At 48.5% G+C, this 20,292-nt stretch overlaps 1 protein-coding gene across 2 annotated transcripts in view; it reads right to left on the bottom strand.

Annotated features, from left to right (window-relative positions):
• NHS (NHS actin remodeling regulator) overlaps positions 1–20,292 on the bottom strand; it is a 50,041-nt gene that overhangs the window by 12,211 nt on the left and 17,538 nt on the right. The window contains exons 3-5 of one of the 2 annotated variants that reach the window (XM_039914176.1): positions 18,095–18,225; positions 4,781–4,843; positions 2,622–2,814 (exon numbers count right to left, since the gene is read on the bottom strand). In XM_039914176.1, the coding sequence (XP_039770110.1) occupies positions 2,622–2,814; positions 4,781–4,843; positions 18,095–18,225 (387 nt within the window). The remainder of the gene's footprint in view (positions 1–2,621; positions 2,815–4,780; positions 4,844–18,094; positions 18,226–20,292) is intronic. The other variant, XM_039914177.1, reaches the window with a different exon arrangement.

Below are 20,292 nucleotides of genomic sequence, written 5' to 3'. Positions count from 1 at the left end.
GAGAAATGAGCAGGAAGTGGCGTCACCTTTTACGGGACAGCAGATTTGGGCCTTGAATACAATTTTGGGTTGGGGGAGTGATGTGTGCAGAGGTCAGAGTGGAGGATGAAGAACAGAACCTGGGCCAAACCCAGCAAAGCAGCCTGGCCTAACGGAGAGAGTGCGGGCCTGGGAGTCAGAGCCGCGCTTGACACCTAGTAAACGCTTAACAGAAAACATTATTATGACGACGATGATTATTTCACGTACGTGCTGCAGAATCGAAAGGCTCTCATTCGGGTGGATTTTTAATCAGGCCTGTATAGCCCTATCCTGGACACACAAAACTCTCGTTAACGCTAACAAAACTGAAAAGGTTCCCCTCTTTCTGAGTTTCTCCAGTCCCGTGACATTTCGACTCGTGCTCCCATGGTACATGAGAACCTAGAGTTTGTCAGTTCCTGGATCAGTTCCACCTCCACAGTCATGGAGAGAAAAGATTTTTTTCCCTAGCTCTAGGTCATCTTTATGGGTTGAATCGAGGAGGGATTCTCGGGTAAACTACGTCAACATTCAACTGTTAGAACTTCGGGAGCGAGAACTCGCCTTGACAGACGCACGGTTCGTGAGCATAAAAACAAAAAATAAAAGCATATCCCTTTTGGACATGTCTTCATTTGCGAATTTCTTCTGTCTTTCCCAGCGCTTTCCCTTGTGAGAGGGGAAAAAAAAAGATTTCCTCCTATTTCCTCTCAGTTAATATGGCAGATCTGCCTGGGCTCAGGTTACCCCGTCAGAGATTTCTAACTAAAAAGTTGCTTTTTGATGTTCCGATTATGAAATGTAAAATGCACTTGTAGTAGGCGTAATTATTTTTTCAACTAATCGCACTCTATTGAAATCGGGGCGGAAGCGGAGCCGGAAAGGTTTTTAAGTTGGGTTGAATTTTGAAAAGAAAATCGTTCAGGCTCCGACCGCCTGGTGTCAACTAATTCAAAATTTTTAGTTCTAGGATTCTCTCATCCCAGATTTTTTTGAAGTGACCCCCAGCTGGGCGGCCATGATGCTAGAATCATTGCATTATAGAGGAACACGATTAAGGTGGCCAAATTCCAAGATCCAACTCCCTTTGGAAACGGGCTTCCAGGGTAGTATCTTTTATGGTATTTGTTAAGCGCTTATTATGTTGCCGGCACCGTACTAAGCGCTGGGGTAGACAGGAGCTAATCGGGTTGGACGCAGTCCACGTCCCATGTGGTGCTCGCCAGTCCTAACCCCCATTTGACAGATGAGGTAACCGAGGCCCAGAGAAGAGAAGCGACTTGCCCGAGTCACCCAGCAGACAAGTGGCGGAGCAGGGATTAGAACCCAGGTCCTCTGACTGCCAGGCCGGTGCACTTTCCGCTAGAGCACGCAAATGATTTCTCTGGAGCAGCTCAGTGGAAGGGATAACTAATTCTTCTAAGTTGGAGTCTTTTTTAAATGTCATCCAACCGGTTATTCAGATCTTCCTATTCGACCCAAATGAAAAACTGCTGGTAAGGAATTTCTGAGGAAAATTTCTGACAGTTTTTCATTCCACTCAATACAACATGCACATCACCAAACCCCACACAGAAGAAGGATGGTGGGGGCGGGGAGAAGAGACTTCTGCTTAAAAAAAAAAAATAATTAAATCGATCTACGTTTAGATATCTACATTATTTTGAGGACTGGAAGAACCCTTTAATGGAACCCAGCAAAGTAGAGCAAAGTGATCTGAAGGATGAAGAAAACACAGCCATTCCTTCATTTGGGAAGCATAAAAATAGATTTGAATGGTGATCTATACATCCGGCAGCAATGCGACTTGTAGTTTCGCAATTTTAAAAATCCTAAAAATCCTCTTTTCTTCCTTGGTTGCGGTTCATGACGGCCAATGACTGACCACCACGGTTAGGTCCGTTCTTTTAGGCAATTTACAGCCAGACCCACTTTTTGGAGCATTTTTTTAAAAATAAGAGGTCTCTGTCACATAACAACATTACACATCTTAATTCCACGTGGATGGCTACTAGCTAACGGCGCTTTAGGGCAAACACGAAATAATAATGTCGGTATTTGGTAAGCGCTTACTATGTGCAGAGCGCTGTTCTAAGCGCTGGGGTAGATACAGGGTAATCAGGTTGTCCCACATGAGGCTCACAGTCTTCATCCCCATTTTACAGATGAGGGAACTGAGGCCCAGAGAAGTGAAGTGACTTGCCCACTGTCACACAGCTGACGAGTGGCAGAGCCAGGATTCGAACCCAGGATCTCTGACTCCCAAGCCCGTGCTCTTTCCACCGAGCCACGCTGCATCCCATTTCTCTCCCATTCATAGGGAGAGAAATAGATTTTGTTTTCCCTAGAATGCTGCAATTTGAAACTCAGTGTGGCTCAAAAACGATGACATTCCAAAATCTGCAGCAAGAAACCAAGGATAAGGGTGGCTAGAAAAAATGGGTACATTCTGTTGGTGTTTCGGGGACACAACCATTTTCTCTCGCGAATTTTCTCACACAAATACGTCCAAGTTTTGGACACAGATGATGCAACAGTTTGTTCTGACCCATCCGCCCGATCCCGCATTACACCAAAAGAAAGATCGAAGACAACTGTACCAGTGACGTTGATGGGGATGATGCAAGAAGAAACCACTTGGGCATCTTGTTTCATTTTCTCCTCTGGAGTCGGGAGAGGTAGTTCTTTGCTCCAATTGGTTTGTTTATCCAGTGTTGAAGGGATGTTATGGATTGGATTTTTCGGCCTCTGCCCTAACATGACATCTGAATCCTCGCTCTCTGGGGGATGGGACTGCGAACGAACACATTCAGAGTCAGCAAACACAATTCAGAAGCTCCACGCACGCTCTTCATTAGAACCGCAAGCGAACGAGTAAGGCGATCGGAAATAAGATAGAGGGGGGAAAAAGGAAGAAGTTAGTTGAGGTTAGAAAATACGTGGGCGATACCGTTCCAGAAGTCAGGAGAAGGAGAGGAAAAAGGAAATTGCCTAGGTGACATGTCTTTTAAGGTAAATTCAAACCCCGTGCATTATGGTTGGGGGGGGGGTGTCTCTGGAGCTACAAGTCCCCAAACATCACAAATTATGAGTCTACAATTCATAAGGGAGAGAAATAGATTTGGTTTTCCCTAGAATGCTGCAATTTGAAACTCAGCGTGGCTCAGAAACGATGACATTCCAAAATCTGCAGCAAGAAACCAAGGATAGGGTGGCTAGAAAAAATGTACTGCAAAGTCTAGGAAAACTGAAGTCATGTAGACCCTCCCGCCTCCCGCAACCCCAGCTGTAAAACCTGGCTCCGCCCAGACTCCACTGCACACTTAGTAGGCAAAAAGAAGAGAGGTTGGATGAAAAGAGAGAGATGTTAATTTGAACAAGGTAGAGAGATCTTTACGAAGGTAAGAATGACACTCTTTTCAGTTTGGCCTGGCCACAAAGGAGAAAGCAAAGAACGTCTTTTCCTTACTATAATGGGAACTTCTAGGTGCTGTTGATTACATTTCTCCGACTAAGAAAGCTTCCATTTTACCTGGGGGATCAAGTTGGGCGTAAATAAAACCCACTTCATGCCCCCCTGCATCATCTTTGGGTTTTTTGTCTTGTTCTGTTTGTTTGGTGGGGTTTTTTTTTCTGGGTGATTAGAGGCCAGAGAGCTTGAGGCTGGGTTCCCCTCTCCTGCCTTTCAGTTCAACAGCACAGGAACTCTTGCCTTTCTTGGCTGTTCTCCCCAGTGAGCTGCGTTTGGCCTGGTTGAGGACCACAGCCGCCAGTAAGCAAGGGCCTTTCTCCCTTTCCGGATCCCAGAATCTCATGTTAGGGCTAAGCTAAATGCTTCTTTGGGGAATCTATCTTCTTTTCCCCCAGCTCCTTCACCTCCCTGGTCCCTACCCCGGCCCCAGGCACCCCGCTCAAGCCCTTCCAGAGAGTTTTGGGATGGATCTCAGGAGCCGTCTCTTTAAACCAGCCTCCGGAGTTAGCTTACCTTGTCAGAGGTTTCTGTCGGGACCCCCCAAAACTCCCAAGAAGATGGGTCCCCCCCCCATGAGAAAAATGTGTTCTCTCCATGTACGTTTTAGTGCAACATCGCAATCTGCTCTCTCTCTTCAGCTTTTGTGCCGATTCCCAGCAGACGTGAATAGCTCATATAAACTTGAGGCACAAAAGACTTTGTTTCCTAGGTAACTTCCAGAAAGGAAAAAAAAAAGTTGGGTGCATGGAAAAAAAAAAAAAGCCCCAAACCCACAGAGGCTGCATTTTGTTGCTGATTCCTTCCTTGAATAACAATGGACTGGGACAAAGAAAGAGCTGTGATCAGACTCCAGGCTTTGACTAGTGGCCAAAAGGACTTTTTAGGAACCAGTGGCAGGGGATAGCCAGGCAGGGGAATCCTTAGGGTCTGACATCATTTTAGAAGCTGGTTGGAGAAGTTACTCTCTTCCAGTTCTGATCAACGTAGGACAAATCTGGACTTGGCCGGATAGAAAAGTGCCGCGTCCACTGGAGGTCTGTTTTTGATCTGAGTCCAACGGGCCTCTCTTAAACCGCTTAGTCCGGAACCCATCACAGGGGGTGGGATGGAGAGGAGGAGGGGGAGGACTGAAGCCGTGATTCGAACAGAGCACACGGATGGCGGACCCGTAGGACAGGGAGTTCATCAAAAAGTTAAAAAGAGAAAAGCGAGAGGGAGACAGCAGTCAGGCCGAAGGGAAGGCAGCGAAGGAGACGGGGCTGGAAAGCAAAGCTTTGTGTCCAATACCTTTCTACTCCACGGGGCCATGTGGCAACACTCAGTGGGAGAAGGCGGGCGGGTGCTGTTAAACTATAAATATGAAATGTAAAAAAGAACAAAATGTAAAAAAAACCATACATCGCACACTTCCGGTCACACTAGAATCATGACAGCGCTGCACAGATAAACTGCAACAAGAGGTTAAAAGAAAAAAAAAGAGCTTCAAATTTGTCCCAGGTGAGAAATTCAGCATTTAAATCAACTTCTACCAAAGCATTTGTACGTAAGGGTGTGGCTATAGATGTGCGTCTCTTTCCAGAATTCTCTACAAATCCCTCAAAAGAATTTCCATTTCTTCCCTCTGCCGTTTGAGTCTTTGTGAAACCCCCTTCCGCATCCCAAAATGTTCTCATCCTTGCTTTTAGGAGATGTTTCCGTGGATCGATTTCCCCTCCCCTTCGGTTTCAAAGAGATCGGATTCTGACGTCCGACGACAGCCTCTGAGGGGCAGTTGGGCAACTGGTCCCCTCTGCAACGATTACAGACGGGGGAAGAGAAGAACTCTCTAAGCTCTGGTTAAATCCGCAACGAATTTCAGGATCACGCCCGCCTTGCCCGTTGTCATGGCGAAAAGAGAAAGCCCAAATCCAATGAGTAGCTGCTCACCGGCACAAGGAAGCCGAGAGGCAGGAACAGACAGAATCTGGAGTTCTGCTGGTCAGGCTACCGAAACCATCATCGTGTACACATTAAAAGATAATTTGGTGATGGGGTCTGTTTGCTTAGGCAGTGGAACTGATGTACAGCTAACCCCCCCCCCTCCGACAGGTCACAGTCCAATTCGGTTCTGATTTATAATAATAATAGTAATGTTGGTATTTGTTAAGCGCTTACCATGTGCAGAGCACTGTTCTAAGCGCTGGGGTAATAATAATAATAATGTTGGTATTTGTTAAGCGCTTACTATGTGCCGAGCACTGTTCTTGGCGCTGGGGTAGACATAGGGGAATCAGGTTGTCCCACGTGGGGCTCACAGTCTTAATCCCCATTTTACAGATGAGGGAACTGAGGCCCAGAGAAGTTAAGTGACTCGCCCACAGTCACACAGCCGACAAGTGGCAGAGCTGGGATTCGAACTCATGAGCCCTGACTCCAAAGCCCACGCTCTTTCCACTGAGCCACGGGTAGATACAGGATCATCGGGTTGTCCCCCGTGGGGCTCACAGTCTTCATCCCCATTGTACAGATGAGGGAACCGAGGCCCAGAGAAGTGAAGTGACTTGCCCACAGTCACACAGCTGACAGGTGGTGGAGCTGGGATTCGAACCCATGACCCCTGACTCCCAAGCCCGTGCTCTTTCCACTGAGCCAAGCTGCTTCTCTACATATCTGTAATTTTATTTACTTACATCAGTGTCCGTCTCCCCCTCTAGACCGTAGACTCACCGTGGGCAGGGAATGTGCCTGTTACACTGCTATATCGTAATCTCCTAAGCGCTCAGTACAGTGCTCTACACACAGTAAGCACTCAATAAATACGACTGACCGACTCGGTAAAAACACATCCATCGACTTCTTCTTCTTTATGGTATGTGTTACGCGCTTACCCTGTGCCAGGCACTGTATTAAGCGCTGGGGTAGATACAAGATAATTGGATTGGACACGGTCTCTGTCCTACACAGGGCTCACAGCAGCAGCATGGCACCGTATGTGGCGGAGCAGGATTAGAACCCAGGTCCTTCCGACTCCCAGGCCTGTGCTCTATCCACTAAGTCATGCTGTTTACCACACTGACCACATCCCGGGCGTGGGAGTCACAAGGTCATGGGTTCTAATCCCATCTCATCCACTTGTCTGCTGGGTGACCTTGGGCAAGTCACTTCACTTCTCTGGGCCTCAGTCACCTCATCTGTAAAATGGGGATTGAGACTGTCCCTGTCCTCTCCCCCTCCCTTCAGGCTCGCATCTCCTCCCGCCTCCGGGACGTCTCCACCTGGATGTCGACCCGCCACCTAAAACTCAATATGAGCGAGACCGAGCTCATCTTCCCTCCCGAACCCGGTCCTCTCCCAGACTTCTCTATCACCGTCGATGGCACGACCGTCCTTCCCGTCTCTCGGGCCCGCGATCTCGGTGTCGTCCTTGACTCGTCTCTCTCGTTCACCCCACGCGTCCTATCCGTTACCGAGACCCGCCGGTTTCACCTCTACGATATCGCCGAGATCCGCCCTTTCCTCTCCACCCAGACGGCTACCTTACCGTTACGGGCTCTCGTCATATCCCGGCTAGACTACCGTGTCGGCCTTCTCTCCGACCTCCCTTCCTCCTCTCTCGCCCCGCTCCGGTCTATTCTTCACTCCGCCGCCCGGCTCATCTTCCCGCAGAGACGATCTGGGCCTGTCACTCCCCTTCTTAAACGACTCCAGTGGTTGCCTATCGACCTCCGCTCCGAACAGAAACTCCTCACTCTAGGCTTCGAGGCTCTCCGTCACCTTGCCCCTTCCTACCTCTCCTCCCTTCTCTCTCTCTACCGCCCACCCCGCACGCTCCGCTCCTCCGCCGCCCGCCTCCTCGCCGTCCCCCGGTCTCGCCCGTCCCGCCGTCGACCCCCGGGTCGCGTCCTCCCGCGGTCCCGGAACGCCCTCCCTCCTCACCTCCGCCAGACTGATTCTCTTTCCCTCTTCGAAACCCTACTTAAAACTCACCTCCTCCGAGAGGCCTTCCCAGACTGAGCTCCTCTTCTCCCTCTACTCCCTCTGCCATCCCCCCTTTACCTCTCCGCAGCTTAACCCTCTTTTCCCCCCTTTTCCCTCTGCTCCTCCACCTCTCCCTTCCCATCCCCACGGCGCCGTACTCGTCCGCTCGACTGTATACATTTTCGTTACCCTATTTATTTTGTTAATGAATTGTACATCGCCTCGATTCTATTTAGTCGCCATCGGTTTTTACGAGATGTTCTTCCCCTCGACTCTATCTATCGCCATTGTTCTCGTCCGTCCGTCTCCCCCGATTAGACCGTAAGCCCGTCAAACGGCAGGGACCGTCTCTATCTGTTGCCGACTTGTTCATCCCGAGCGCTTAGTACAGTGCTCTGCACATAGTAAGCGCTCAATAAATACTATTGAATGAATGAATGAATGACTGTGAGCCCCACATGGGATGGGAACTCTGTCCAACCCAATTTGCTTGTATCCATCCTAACGCATAATACAGTGCCGGGCACATAGTAAAGGCTGAGCAAATACCATAATTATCGTTTTTATTATTATTATTACCACCAGCCCAACTAGAAGCTTCCTAAATGCAACGATCATTGGCGGAAGCGGGGTGTCCCAGTGCCGGAAAGCCTGCTTCGGAGATGTACCGGCATCGCATCAGGGTGAGGAGGAGAAGCAGCGTCGCCTAGTGGAAAGAGCACGGGTCTGGGAGTCAGAGGACCTGGGTTCTGATCCCGGCTCTGCCACTTGTCTGCTGTGTGACTTCAGGCAAGTCACTTCACTTCTCTGGGCCTCAGTTCCCCCATCTGTAAAATGGGGATTGAAGCTGTGAGCGCCATATGGGACATGGACTGTGTCCAGATTGTTCGGGTTTTTTTCTACCCCAGAGCTTAGTACAGTGCCCGGCACAAAGTAAGTACTTAACAGATAATACCATTTTAAAAAAAGAAGATGAAATAGGCTGCAGATAGAAAGATTTTTCCCCGTCCTGCTGGAAGGTCAGGACAGGAGGACATGGGGCTCTCCCAGGGAAGCCATGAGGCACCGGGCCAGACCTCAAGACACCCCAGTCTGCCATGAGAGGGTCCCTGCCGATTTGAAGTTCGGAGCCGGGCCACCTGGGTCCCGGCGCTCACCCCACGGTGGCTAGCGATGGCCCTTACGGACCCTGGACGCCCACCCAGGTGCACGGCACGCTCAGCGCTACCCTGGGCTCGCAGCGGATGGAATCACATCGCCCGCACCATTGCCGGAAATCCCCGGCCCACCCTTCCTGGCTCAGAGCCGCTGCCATCCCCTCCTAAATCCTCCAATCATGGGTGCCTCTTCCAATCGGGGGACTCGACAGCGGGAAGCTTGTTGTGGGCGGGGAATGTGTCTGCCCACTGTCATACCGTACTCTTCCATGCTCCGCACACAGTAAGGGCTCAATAAATACGACTGAATGAATGAATGAAATGGAAACTGTCGTCAGGAAGGTGTCCCAACTGGGATCAGATTGACTGACCAGACCAGGCCGTGCCACCCTAACCCTCCGCTGCCTCAGAGGCTGCTCTGAGCCGGGTTGGCTCTGGATGTGGGCAAAATGCCCGACGTGATTTGAGCCAAACCAGCTCCAACGATCCTTTTGAGATGGTTTTACGGGGCTCTGATGAAGCTAAAAGCCTCCCCTCGCCACGCCAACCTTCCCGACTCAACTGGATTTTGACGGGAAAACCTGGAAGGAGAAGAAGTGGAGGTTGAGGGGACTGAGGAATAAGAGAGGAAGGAGGAGGAGGTGAAGGAGGAGGAGGAGGAGGAGAAAGAGGGGGAAGGAGGGGAGAAGGAAGAGGAGAAAGAGGAGAAAGAGGATGGGGGAGAAGGAGGAGGAGGGAGAGGAGACTGAGAAAGAAGTGGAGGAAAAGAAGGGAGGAGGAGGATGAAGAAGGAGGAGGAGGAGGGAGGAGGGGGATAAAGAAAAGAAGGAGAATCGCAAGTTATCGTATTTATTTATTTTACAAAACGAACCCAAAGGCAGACCCGTGTCGGCTGGAGCCACACTGGAGCTTGAACTGAAGGAAACTTCACCACTACTCCTCAGAGAAGCAGCGAGGCTCAGTGGAAAGAGCCCGGGCTTTGGAGTCGGAGGTCACGGGTTCCAATCCCAGCTCCACCACTTGTCAGCTGTGTGACTGTGGGCAAATCACTTCACTTCTGTGTGCCTCAGTTACCTCATCTGTCAAATGGGGATTAAGACTGTGAGCCCCACGTGGGACCACCTGATTCCCTCGTGTCTACCCCAGCGCTTAGAACAGTGCTCTGCACATAGTAAGTGCTTAACAAATACCAAAATTATTATTATTATTACTGTGAAAGGCACCCAGGGTTTATCTCCTGAACCGTTTCTCCCGGTTCTCCCTGCTTTCGCTGTGGCTGCCGGCGAGAAATTACTTCCCCTCATATTTCACTTTCTTTTCAGTTTTCATATTTTACACTAGTGGGTGGCTTATTTTACTTTGAAACTGTACAAATGACATCTGTTAAAATGTTTATAAAGTTGCCCGGATTCCAGCAGGAAATGTAAAAATTTGGCTTTTCTACCCGATCTAACTGATCCCACATGAGATCTGAACAGTGGAGCTGTGCAGCCAGTTGGCTAAAATCTCCCCGTTTCATGCGGAAGATTCTGGAACCGGTACAGGAGTGGTTGTGAGAATATTGAGCTCCCCTCGATGTGGTTTGGGATCAAGTCCTATAATCTATGTGCCTCAGTTTCCACACCTGTAAAAGCAAAAGTAATACCAGAAGCATCGCGCCATATGGAAAGAGCCCAGGCCACGGAGTCAGAGGACCTGGGTTCTAATCCCGGCTCCATCACTTGTCTGCTCTGTGACCTTGGGCAAGCCAGTTAACTCTTCTGTGCCTCGGTTCCCTCGTCTGCAGAATGGGGATTCAATATCTGTTCTCCCTCATTCTCGGACTGTGAGCCCCGTACGAGACCTGATTATCGTGTATGTACCCAAGTGCTCAGTTCAGTGCTTGATACACAGTAAATGCTTAAAAAATACTACACTTATTATCACCATTATGATTATTATAATTATCAATATTGTAATTATTACTACCAACAGTCCTTTGTAGTTTCTAAGAGATACTGTAAGGCTAGTAACTGTACATATCTATTCTATATATACATATATATATATATATATATATTCCCACACAGGGAAATGATATGCTCACAGATACTACATATGTATATATCTGAACACAATGGGAATACAATTTTGAAGCGCCTGAATGCTTTAAACGGACATTCTAGCTTATTTTATATTTACTTGGGGCTTAGTATGTTGCTCAGCAAAGCAGGCGCTCAATAAATACCTTTAGTTCAACAAAGCACCTTTTTTCTGTGGGGTTCAAAGCCCAGCTGTGAGACTAGTGGAAAGAAACACGCCATTACTTCGAAAGGTAGGCAACATGTTTCAAGAGAGAGACAAGGGATGGGGGAAAGAGAGATGGAGACACAGAGGGAGGGAGAGATAGAGAGTGGGAGGAAGAGGGAGAGAGAGAAGGAAGGAGAGGGGAGGTCAAGGGAGAGGGAAAGAGAGAGGCAGAGGGAGAGGAGAGAGGGAGAGCACCAAGAAATCAGTCCATTGTATTTATTTCTCCCAACTGAACTGAACTCATACACAAGGACTTGGTGAGAACCTGACGCTCGCTAGCTGTGGGAGAAATTTTATTGAACGACCCTGGTATTTATAAGCGTAGAAAATCCCAGCCAGATCGACAGAAGTTCCCGTTCCATTCATTCCAGGGAACGTTCCATTCATCGTGTCCTGTCAGCTTTTACTACGAGCATTCTCGAGGCCAAAGGCGGCTTGGCACCTTTAACACATAGAGCCCCCAGATGAAGAAACAGATGAGACAGAGGCAGATATGAAGTATGCGGGAAAAAAAGCTTTCCAAATTATATGCAGAATGACAAGGATAGAGTAAGAAGGATACCATGATCCCTTGTCCGCAAGAAGCTCGCACTTAAATGGGAGACCATCTAATATCCCCTCCTAATGGCTGTTAGTGGTCAAAGGGAATATGGCATTATTAAGGGCCACTCAACAGTGACCACGAGCACAGCCCAAAGTGCAATTCCTCTTGCGTTTTTTACCATTTTCCTCAAAGGAAGCACGCTACTCCGAGTTGCAAGCTGCCTTTTGCTCGATAAGTAAGAAGGTGCTTACTTTGAGCCAAGCACTGTACTAAGTGATGGGGGAGACAGAAGATAATCAGTTCCCACAAGGGGCTCACAGTCTAAGTAGGAGGGAGAGCGGATATTGAATCGCCATTTGGCAGACGGGGGAAGAGGAGTACGGAGAAGTGACTTGTCCGAGGTCACACAGCAGGCAACTGACAGAGTCGGCATTAGAACCCAGGTCCTCTGACTCCCAGGCCTGTGCTCTTTCCATTAGGCCAAGCTGCTCCTGGCTCACAGGTCCTTCTTCTGGAGCTTTTCTCTAGGTCTTAAGTTAGCAGCATCCCCAGCACTGACACCTGCCTGGAGAAAGTGGAGAAGTACTAGCATTTATTGAGCCCCACGCTTTGCACTGTACCAAATGCTCGGGAAGTACAAAACGAAGAAGCGATACGCGGGGATGAAGGCTTGGACTTGGGCAACTGTGGAAAAAATGTGAGCCTCCAGAAGCAGCTTTGCCCCGCTGGATAGCCTCATGGGGTAACCAGAGGCAGGAATCGAGTTTCTCGGTTCTTTGGGGGGGGGGCGTGAAGCAGAAGCAGCGTGGTCTAGTGGTTAGAGCACAGGCCCGGGAGTCGGGACCTGGGACCTGGGTTCTAAGCCTGTCTCCGCAACTTATCTGCTGTGTGACCTTGGAGAAGTCACGTCTCCGTACCTCAGTTCCCCCATCTTCCAAATGGCGATTCAATATCTGTGCCTCCGTTACCTCATTTGTAAAACGGGGATTAAGACTGTGAGCGCCCTGTGGGATAGGGACCGATCGGCTTGAATCTACCCCGGCACTCAGTACAGTGGCTGGCACATAGTAAGTGCTTAACAGAGAACCATCAGATAAAAAAGAGGGTTGAGAGAAACGATTCTCTCTGCGACTTTCTGTCCTATGGGGCGGTGTTAACCTAAATCGGTCGGTTGCATTTCCTGAGAGTTTCTCATGGGGAGTGTCTGGTTTGAATTAAATGGGAAGAAACCAAATACCACAAAGCCTTGGGATTACTTTCAAGTGGTTACCAAAGGAAGGGGTGGGGGAAGTCTCGTAGTGGTGGCCCACACAACGGCTTCCCTCACCTCGGCGGAAAGTTGGGGGGCTAAACTCGGACCGAGGGGACCCCCGGAGTGTGAAGGGGTCTGGCCAACAGCCAGGGGACCTGGGCACAGTGGGAGGAACCGTGGTCGGTCACAAGGAGTAGGTGAGAAACCAGGCCCAAGACCTCACACGAGCCCGCTTCCGCAAAGCCGGGCTCGGGGACGGCTTCGCTATTTTGTTACCTCTGACAGGAAGCGGGCCGGGGCCCGCTTTAGGTGGTTTACCATGTTAGAAATTCTGTCTAAACAACCAGAAGCATCTATAAAGCCGTTGGGAGGTCAATGAGCTTCCTCCGGGAGGCATCTCTGAGTTTGCTTAACCCTATGAATTTGCCGTTAAACTCAACCAACGGCACTTTCAGTTAAGACTCCAGTGTCGGGGAGTTAACCATATTAGGAGCCGCGTGGCCTAGTGGAACGGGCCCAGGCCCGGGAGTCAGACGACCCGAGTTCTAATCCCGGCTCTGCCAGCTGCCTGCTGCGAGACCTTGACCAAGTCTTCCCAGCGGCTCGGTTTCTTCATCTGCAAAATGGGGAATCGATACCTGTTCTCTCTCCTATTTAGACTGTGAGCCCCATACGGGACAGGGACTGTTTCGGGTATCTACCCCAGAACCGAGTACGGTGCTTGGCATATAGTAGGTAACCTATAGTAGGTAATACTATTATGTAATCACCACTACCGCTAATCATATTGTTTGCGATTATTTCACTCTGATTTTTCCCCGTCCGAAAGGACAGAGAGACAACGGTCGGTAAAAATGACAGTTCTCCACTGATCATTTGAGTGGGTTATTTTAGTTGTTGTTGGCTATAGCCCCTGTGCTGTTGGCCACCTCAAGGAGGGAAATCACAGTGGCTTCTGTGTGGAAAGAAGTGCTTGTGAATCTACATATACTCAATTTTTCATATTCTATTAATCTTTTCCCCTATCTCCCGGGTTAGAGTGTAAACTGCTTAAGGGCTGGAAACCTGTCAGGAAACACACCTCTTCAGCTTGGCCTACTGGGAATCAGAAGACCCGCAGCACCTAGAGCAGTACGTGGCATAAGTAGCATTTTCCTCACTTGTGAAACGGGAACCTACTGTCTTTACTGCTTAGAATGGAAAACCCATAAGGGAAAGGGTTCATGTCTGATCTGATCACCTTCGATCGAGCCTCGGTGTTTACGACAGTATCTGACAAATGGTAAGCGCTTAATAAATACCACCCTTTTTATTATTACTGTTTTTGTTCTTTCTCTTGTACTTAGCACAGTGCACTGAACTCGGTGGGTGTCCAAGAAATACCATCACTGCTACTAAAACTACTGATTATCGACGTAACCCCTTAAACAACAACCATCGCTTGTGTTGGGGCCAAGTCCTCCTGAAAATTCTGGCTGCAGTTATCACGGATTCATCACGGAGGAAACAAAATTAAGGCTCTGCAGGAAAGAAGGGAAAACAGCTCAACTATTCTACCCTAGCTGAGCTGAAAGGAACAATTCGAACCCGGGGGTATAGAAATATTGAGCTGTGTGTCCGCATTTGTGAAACCCCTCACCGCGCCTTTGCCAGAACCCATAGCTACACAATAGCAGACATTTTGGCTCTTAATTAGGGAACTGAACTCTAGCTAAAACATTTTTTGCACTTTCCCAGGCACTGTAAAAGCAAAAAATAATGTTGGTATCTGCTAAGCGCTTACTGCGTGCAGAGAGAGCACTGTTCTAAGCTCTGGGGTAGATACAGGGGAATGAGGTTGTGCCACGTGAGGCTCACAGTCTTCATCCCCATTTTACAGATGAGGGAACTGAGGCCCAGAGAAGTGAAGTGACTTGCCCACAGTCACACAGCTGATAAGGGGCAGAGTTGAACAAACCAGAGCCCGGCTCCAGGCAGAATGGTTCATGAGCCTGTTTTTGTATGGGTCCACTTGGCTACTGGTGGTCATACACACAGGGTCAGACTGAAGACGAGCTCACTGGTCTCCATTTCTACTCATTCACACCCCAGCGCTGGAGAGAGAAAAGATAATTTTTGATCAAGTGATATGGTCCACGTTCAAAAGTCGGCTTGTAGACAGACCTAACTCCAGCTGCACTGCTTCTCAAGGATCTCGCAAAGCCATCACGTCTGTTCAGCCAGTCGACGGGACTAAAATTATGGTAATTACTTGAATCACAATCAATTCTTTGGCTCGGTTTTTTTTCTGTCCTAAAGTCTAGGTTCGAGGCTCCGTCATTCCCGACGGAAGATTCCGTTGACATCATCCTCAAATATTTTTAAAAATAGCATTCGTTAAACGCTTCCTGTGTGCCAGGCACTGAACTGAGGACTGGGGTAGAGAAAGATAATCGGGTTGGAGACAAGTCCCCGTTCCACATAGGGCTCGAAATTTTAATCCCCGTTTTACAGATGAGGTGACTGAGGGACAAAGAAATTAAATGATTTGCCCAAGGTCACAGAACAAACAAGTGGCGGAGCCAGGATTAGAACCTAGGTCCTCTGACTCTCAGGCCCACGCTACTTCCAGTAAGCCACGCTGCCTCGTTAGTTATTGCACATCTTTGGGGTACAAAGGATAATACTGGGCATTACTATGATGAAGCAGTACTCTGACATGAATTGGGTAGAGATATTTTGATATTGACTAGATAGCCACCAAAATTGTTTCCATCAGCTACTGAAAACATTTACCTAGCAGCATTAACCAAAATGCCAGTATAATGTAGCTGGGATTCTAATGTTTCCTTCCAAAAGTTTTGCCCTGGGCTTGCATAAAGCCTTTTTCTTTGTTGTCTTTCCTATTTCCATAAAAGTCAAAAATTCCACTCCATTCCTTCACCCCAGAGGATACCCACAAATTAATGAGCTACAAAAGGATGACCTCATGAGAAACATTTCTCGTAGAGATATGTTTTATCCAAAAATAAATCTGCCTCTGCAAGAAGTCAGCTTCCCAAAGGGAACACAAATTGTTACATCAAAGCGGGGTTCCAGGACTGTTCAACGTTCTCTGGCTCCAACGAAACCCCCAGAATACACTTATGCTTAGGGAAGCAGCGTGGCTCAGCGGAAAGAGCCTGGGCTTCGGGGTCAGAGGTCATGAGTTCGACTCCCGGCTCTGCCACTTGTCAGCTGTGTGACTGCGGGCAAGTCACTTCACTTCTCTGGGCCTCAGTTCCCTCATCTGTAAAATGGGGATTAACCGTGAGCCTCACGTGGGACAACCCGATTGCCCTGTATCTACCCCAGCGCTTAGAACAGTGCTCTGCACATAGTAAGCGCTTAATAAATACCAACATTATTATCCACCTTTTTCCAAAATGGTGTCTTCCTTAACTTGGCATAGTGGCTTCAGCAATGTTTTACTCTCCCCCTCTGGACTGTGAGCTCGTTATGGGCAGGGAATGTGTCTGTTAATTGCTATATTGTACTCTCCCAAGTGCTTAGTACAGTACTTTGCACACAGGAAGGGCTCAATAAATACGACTGACTGAATGAACGAATGCGGTGGGAGTGCATTTTGAGAATATGATTTATTTCTCCTCCCTCCAAAGGGCCACCCTGAAAACTGTCCCACCTGGTTTCGTTCATCCCCAATTTACTGATGCTGAGCAGATTAAAAGACAAAAATAAGCACAGGCGACCATGGAGCCCTAATAATAGTAAATAATAATAATTAAGGTACTGGTTAAGTGCTTATTGAGTGCCAAACACTGTTGTAAGAGCTGGGGTAGAAACACGCTAATCATCTTGGACACGGTCCCTGTCCCACACTGGGTTCGCACTCTTAATCCCCATTTTTTTTTACAGGTGAGCTAACTGAGGTATGGAGAAGTTAAGTGACTTTGCCCTGTCAAGCAATCAGTTAAGAGCATTTATTGAGCACCTACTCTTTGTAAAGCCCTGTGCATAAATCATGAACCTTGCCCGCAAGGAGCTCATAATCTAGAGGAGGAGATGGACGCTTCACTGAATTACAACTAGGAAGAATAGTATAAAGGTATGCATATAACAGCAGCGTGGCTCAGTGGAAAGAGTCCGGGCTTCGGAGTCAGAGGTCATGGGTTCGAATCCCGGCTCGGCCGCCTGTCAGCTGTGTGACTTTGGGCAAGTCACTTCACTTCTCTGTGCCTCAGTTACCGCATCTGTAAAATGGGGATTAACTGTGAGCCTCACGTGGGACGACCTGATGACCCTGTATCTCCCCCAGCGCTCAGAACGGTGCTCTGCACATATTAAGTGCTTAACAAATACCAACATTATTATTATTGTTATATAAGTGTTACAGGGGTTGTGAGTACTTCAGTGTTGAAGTTATGGCATGGAAAGGCTGAAATGGTGGTTGGCAGATAAAAGGTAGAGCAGCATGGCATAGTGGTTAGAGCACGGGCCTGGGAGTCAGAAGGTTGTGGGTTCTAATCTGTGTGATCTTGGGCAAGTTACTTTACGTCTCTGTGCCTCAGTGACTCATCTGTAAAATGGGGATTGAGCATGTGATTCCCATGTGGTACAGGGACTGTGCCCAACCCGATTTGCTTGTAAACACCCCAGTGCTTAGTACAGTGCCTGACACATAGTAAGCGCTTAACAAATACCATAATAACCATCGTCATTATTATAATTATTAATCGGGGAAAGCCTCCTGGTGGAGATAAGATTTCAGAAGGGTATTGAAGAAGGGGAGAGCAGTGATCGGTTGAATATGAAGCTGGGGGTCATGAGCGAGAGGTCCGCGGTGGGAGGGAGGAGACCGAGCACAATGAATACGTTGGTTTTAGAGGAATGAAATGTGCAAGCTGGAGTATAATGGGAGAAAAAGAGAGAATAAGCAGCAGGGACAGAGCTGATTGAGTGCTAATTGGCTATTTTCCTCAGCTATGAAAATGCTTCGAGTCAATCATTCAATCGTTGGTATTTTATGAATGCCTACTGAGCACTGTACTCGGAACTAAGCTGCGCTTTTACTTTCCCAAGCGCTTACTTATGCGAATTGCACCCAATGACTGCTCAGTAAATATCTTTACTAGTAAAATTACTACGATTTTACATTATATTAACCGCCTGCTCCTCATTCCAGACCTCAGTGAATCAAGCCGCTTGCTTCCGCCTCTCTCTCCAGCCTTACAGACACTGGAAGAAAAGAAAACTCAGAAAATAGTTCAATCCCCTATTTCTGTAAGCCCCGAGACATGTTTCCAGACTCCATCCAACCTAACCGCTGCCCGTGCCCTGCCGGGTAAAGGGTCTAGAAACCGGCCTCGGGGAATTCCGCGATGGACCATTGCTTGTGACTAGAAAAGGAAGACAGAAACGCTTACAGTTGGAAAGGGCCGGTCTTGGCTCTCGTGTCGCCTCTGATTGTAGCTCGCAGGGGAAGAAGGCAGTGGCGGGGCCCCTCCAGGCAGCGGCTCGGTGATTCGGTGCTCTCTGCGATCCCCACAGCGGTGTTCTGTTCGGGAGAGAAAGAAGAGGAGGAAGACCATTACTATTTCAGGGGAGCAGCTCGGCCTAGTCCCAGCATGGCTTAGTGGAAAGAGCACTTAGTAAACTCTTAAACAACAACCATTGCTCGTTTGGGGCCAAATCCTCCTGAAAATTCTGCCTGCGGTTATCACGGATTCATCACGGAGGAAACAAAATCAAGGCTTTACAGGAAAGAAGGGAAAATAGCTCAACTATTTTACCCTTCCTGAGCTGAAAGAAACCTTCACTTGGGATTCAGAGGATTCTAATCCCGGTTCTGCCACTCGTCTGCTGTGTTACCTTGGGCAAGTCACTTAACTTCTCCGTGCCTCAGTTACCTCATCTGGAAAATGGGGGTTAAAACTGTGAGCCCCACGTGGGACAACCTGATTACCCTGTTTCTACCCCATTGCTTAGAACAGTTCTTGGCACATAGTAAGCGCTTAACCAATACCATCATTATTAACTAGGTACTTTACGTCCCGTGTGGGGTCAGGGACTGCGTCTGACCTGATTATTTTATATCTACCTCATGGCACATACTTGGCACATATCAAGTGCTTCACTAATGCCACAACTGTTATTATTATTATTATTATTTAATTAATGGTATTAATTTAAAGTTGCTTTATTCACGCAATCAAAGTTGCAGCCCTGGGGCTGCAGTTCTGCTGGAATTCTGCATATATGGTGCATATGGGGAGTCCCCTACTTTTAGTTTATCAATCAATCAACCAATTGGTTGTATTTATTAAGCACTTATGGTGCAGAGCACTCAACTAAGCACTTGGAAGAGTACATTACAGCAGAGTTGGTAGGCATGTTTTATTCCCTTCTCATCTGGAGCTGTAAGCCCCTCGAGGGCCAAGAACTCTCTTAATTCCCACCTCCCTCTACTTTCCCAGAACTGTTTTTTAAATGGTATTTGCCTAGGGCTTACTCTCTGCCAGGCATTTTACTAAACACTGTGGTACAGAAAAGCTAATCAGGTTGGACCCAGCCCATGTCCCACATGGGGCTCTCAGTTTTAATCCCCATTTTCCAGATGAGGTAACTGAGGTACAGAGAAGAGAAGTGACTTGCCCATGGTCACAGGGCAGACAGGTGGAGGAGTCAGGATTAGAACCCAGACTCCCTGACTCCCAGACCTGAACTCTACCTACTTGGCCGGGGTGTTTCACTTCGCACGATGCTCTGCACACGGTAAGTGCGAAAAATAAATAGTATTTCTGCTTCCGGCGACTCAGCACTCTTCTCTTTCAAAGGATCCTAAACCCGAACTAACTTTATTTCCTTTAGCGAAAAAGCTTGGTCTGAAGAGGATTAAATCAGAAACCCAATAACGTTTTCCATCTCCTTTATTGCCGCTCGGCACAGATTCGATTCTTCTGTTCCAAAGAAGTCGGTGGCAGCCATTTTCATGTCCAGGAGGCACAGGCAAACGTGGTCCACCATTTCCAGACCACCGGATCTATTCTGGTTAAGCAGAAATGTACCATTCCAAAGAAGGGTCTGTCCGGTGGCTTGGCATGTTGTCTGTCGGTCCTCCACACGGGACTTCTCACGGGCTGAAGGGGGTTGGGTGGTCCACAGACCGGCCGTGGAAAACTGGAGCCAAGCCCGCGACCATGGCTACCTGAAGCTCACAGAAGGGCCGAGGAGGTGGGGCTGAACGAGGAAAAATGGCCCCATAGAGGCAAGGGTTTTCATGAGGGGACAAGATGTGAGGCCCGGGGATAAGAGGCCTCAGAAAGCAATGTGTTGGTGACAGTCTGTTGCCTCAGCAGGACGGTCTGTTCCAGGGCAGACTAAATGGCCGACTCTCTGTGCCACAACGGGAATCCAGTCTTGTCCCATTAACGGGAAATATTTGGCATCTGAAGCTGGCAGAGGGAGCCTGCTTCGGTTGGGCCCGGCCCCTTTTTCCTGCCCGAGCCTGAGGAGATGCTCATTGGAGCAGTTGTCACTCCGTGAGGATTAAATGAAGAGGCCAACTGGCACGGCTCAGGGTGATTCACTCTGGCCTTCTTCCCCCCACCCCGCCTTCCTCCCC

The sequence above is a fragment of the Ornithorhynchus anatinus genome, chromosome 15, assembly GCF_004115215.2.
Source record: "Ornithorhynchus anatinus isolate Pmale09 chromosome 15, mOrnAna1.pri.v4, whole genome shotgun sequence".
NCBI classification, from domain to species: Eukaryota; Metazoa; Chordata; class Mammalia; order Monotremata; family Ornithorhynchidae; genus Ornithorhynchus; species Ornithorhynchus anatinus.
This window is presented reverse-complemented; position numbering and strand designations above follow the sequence as displayed.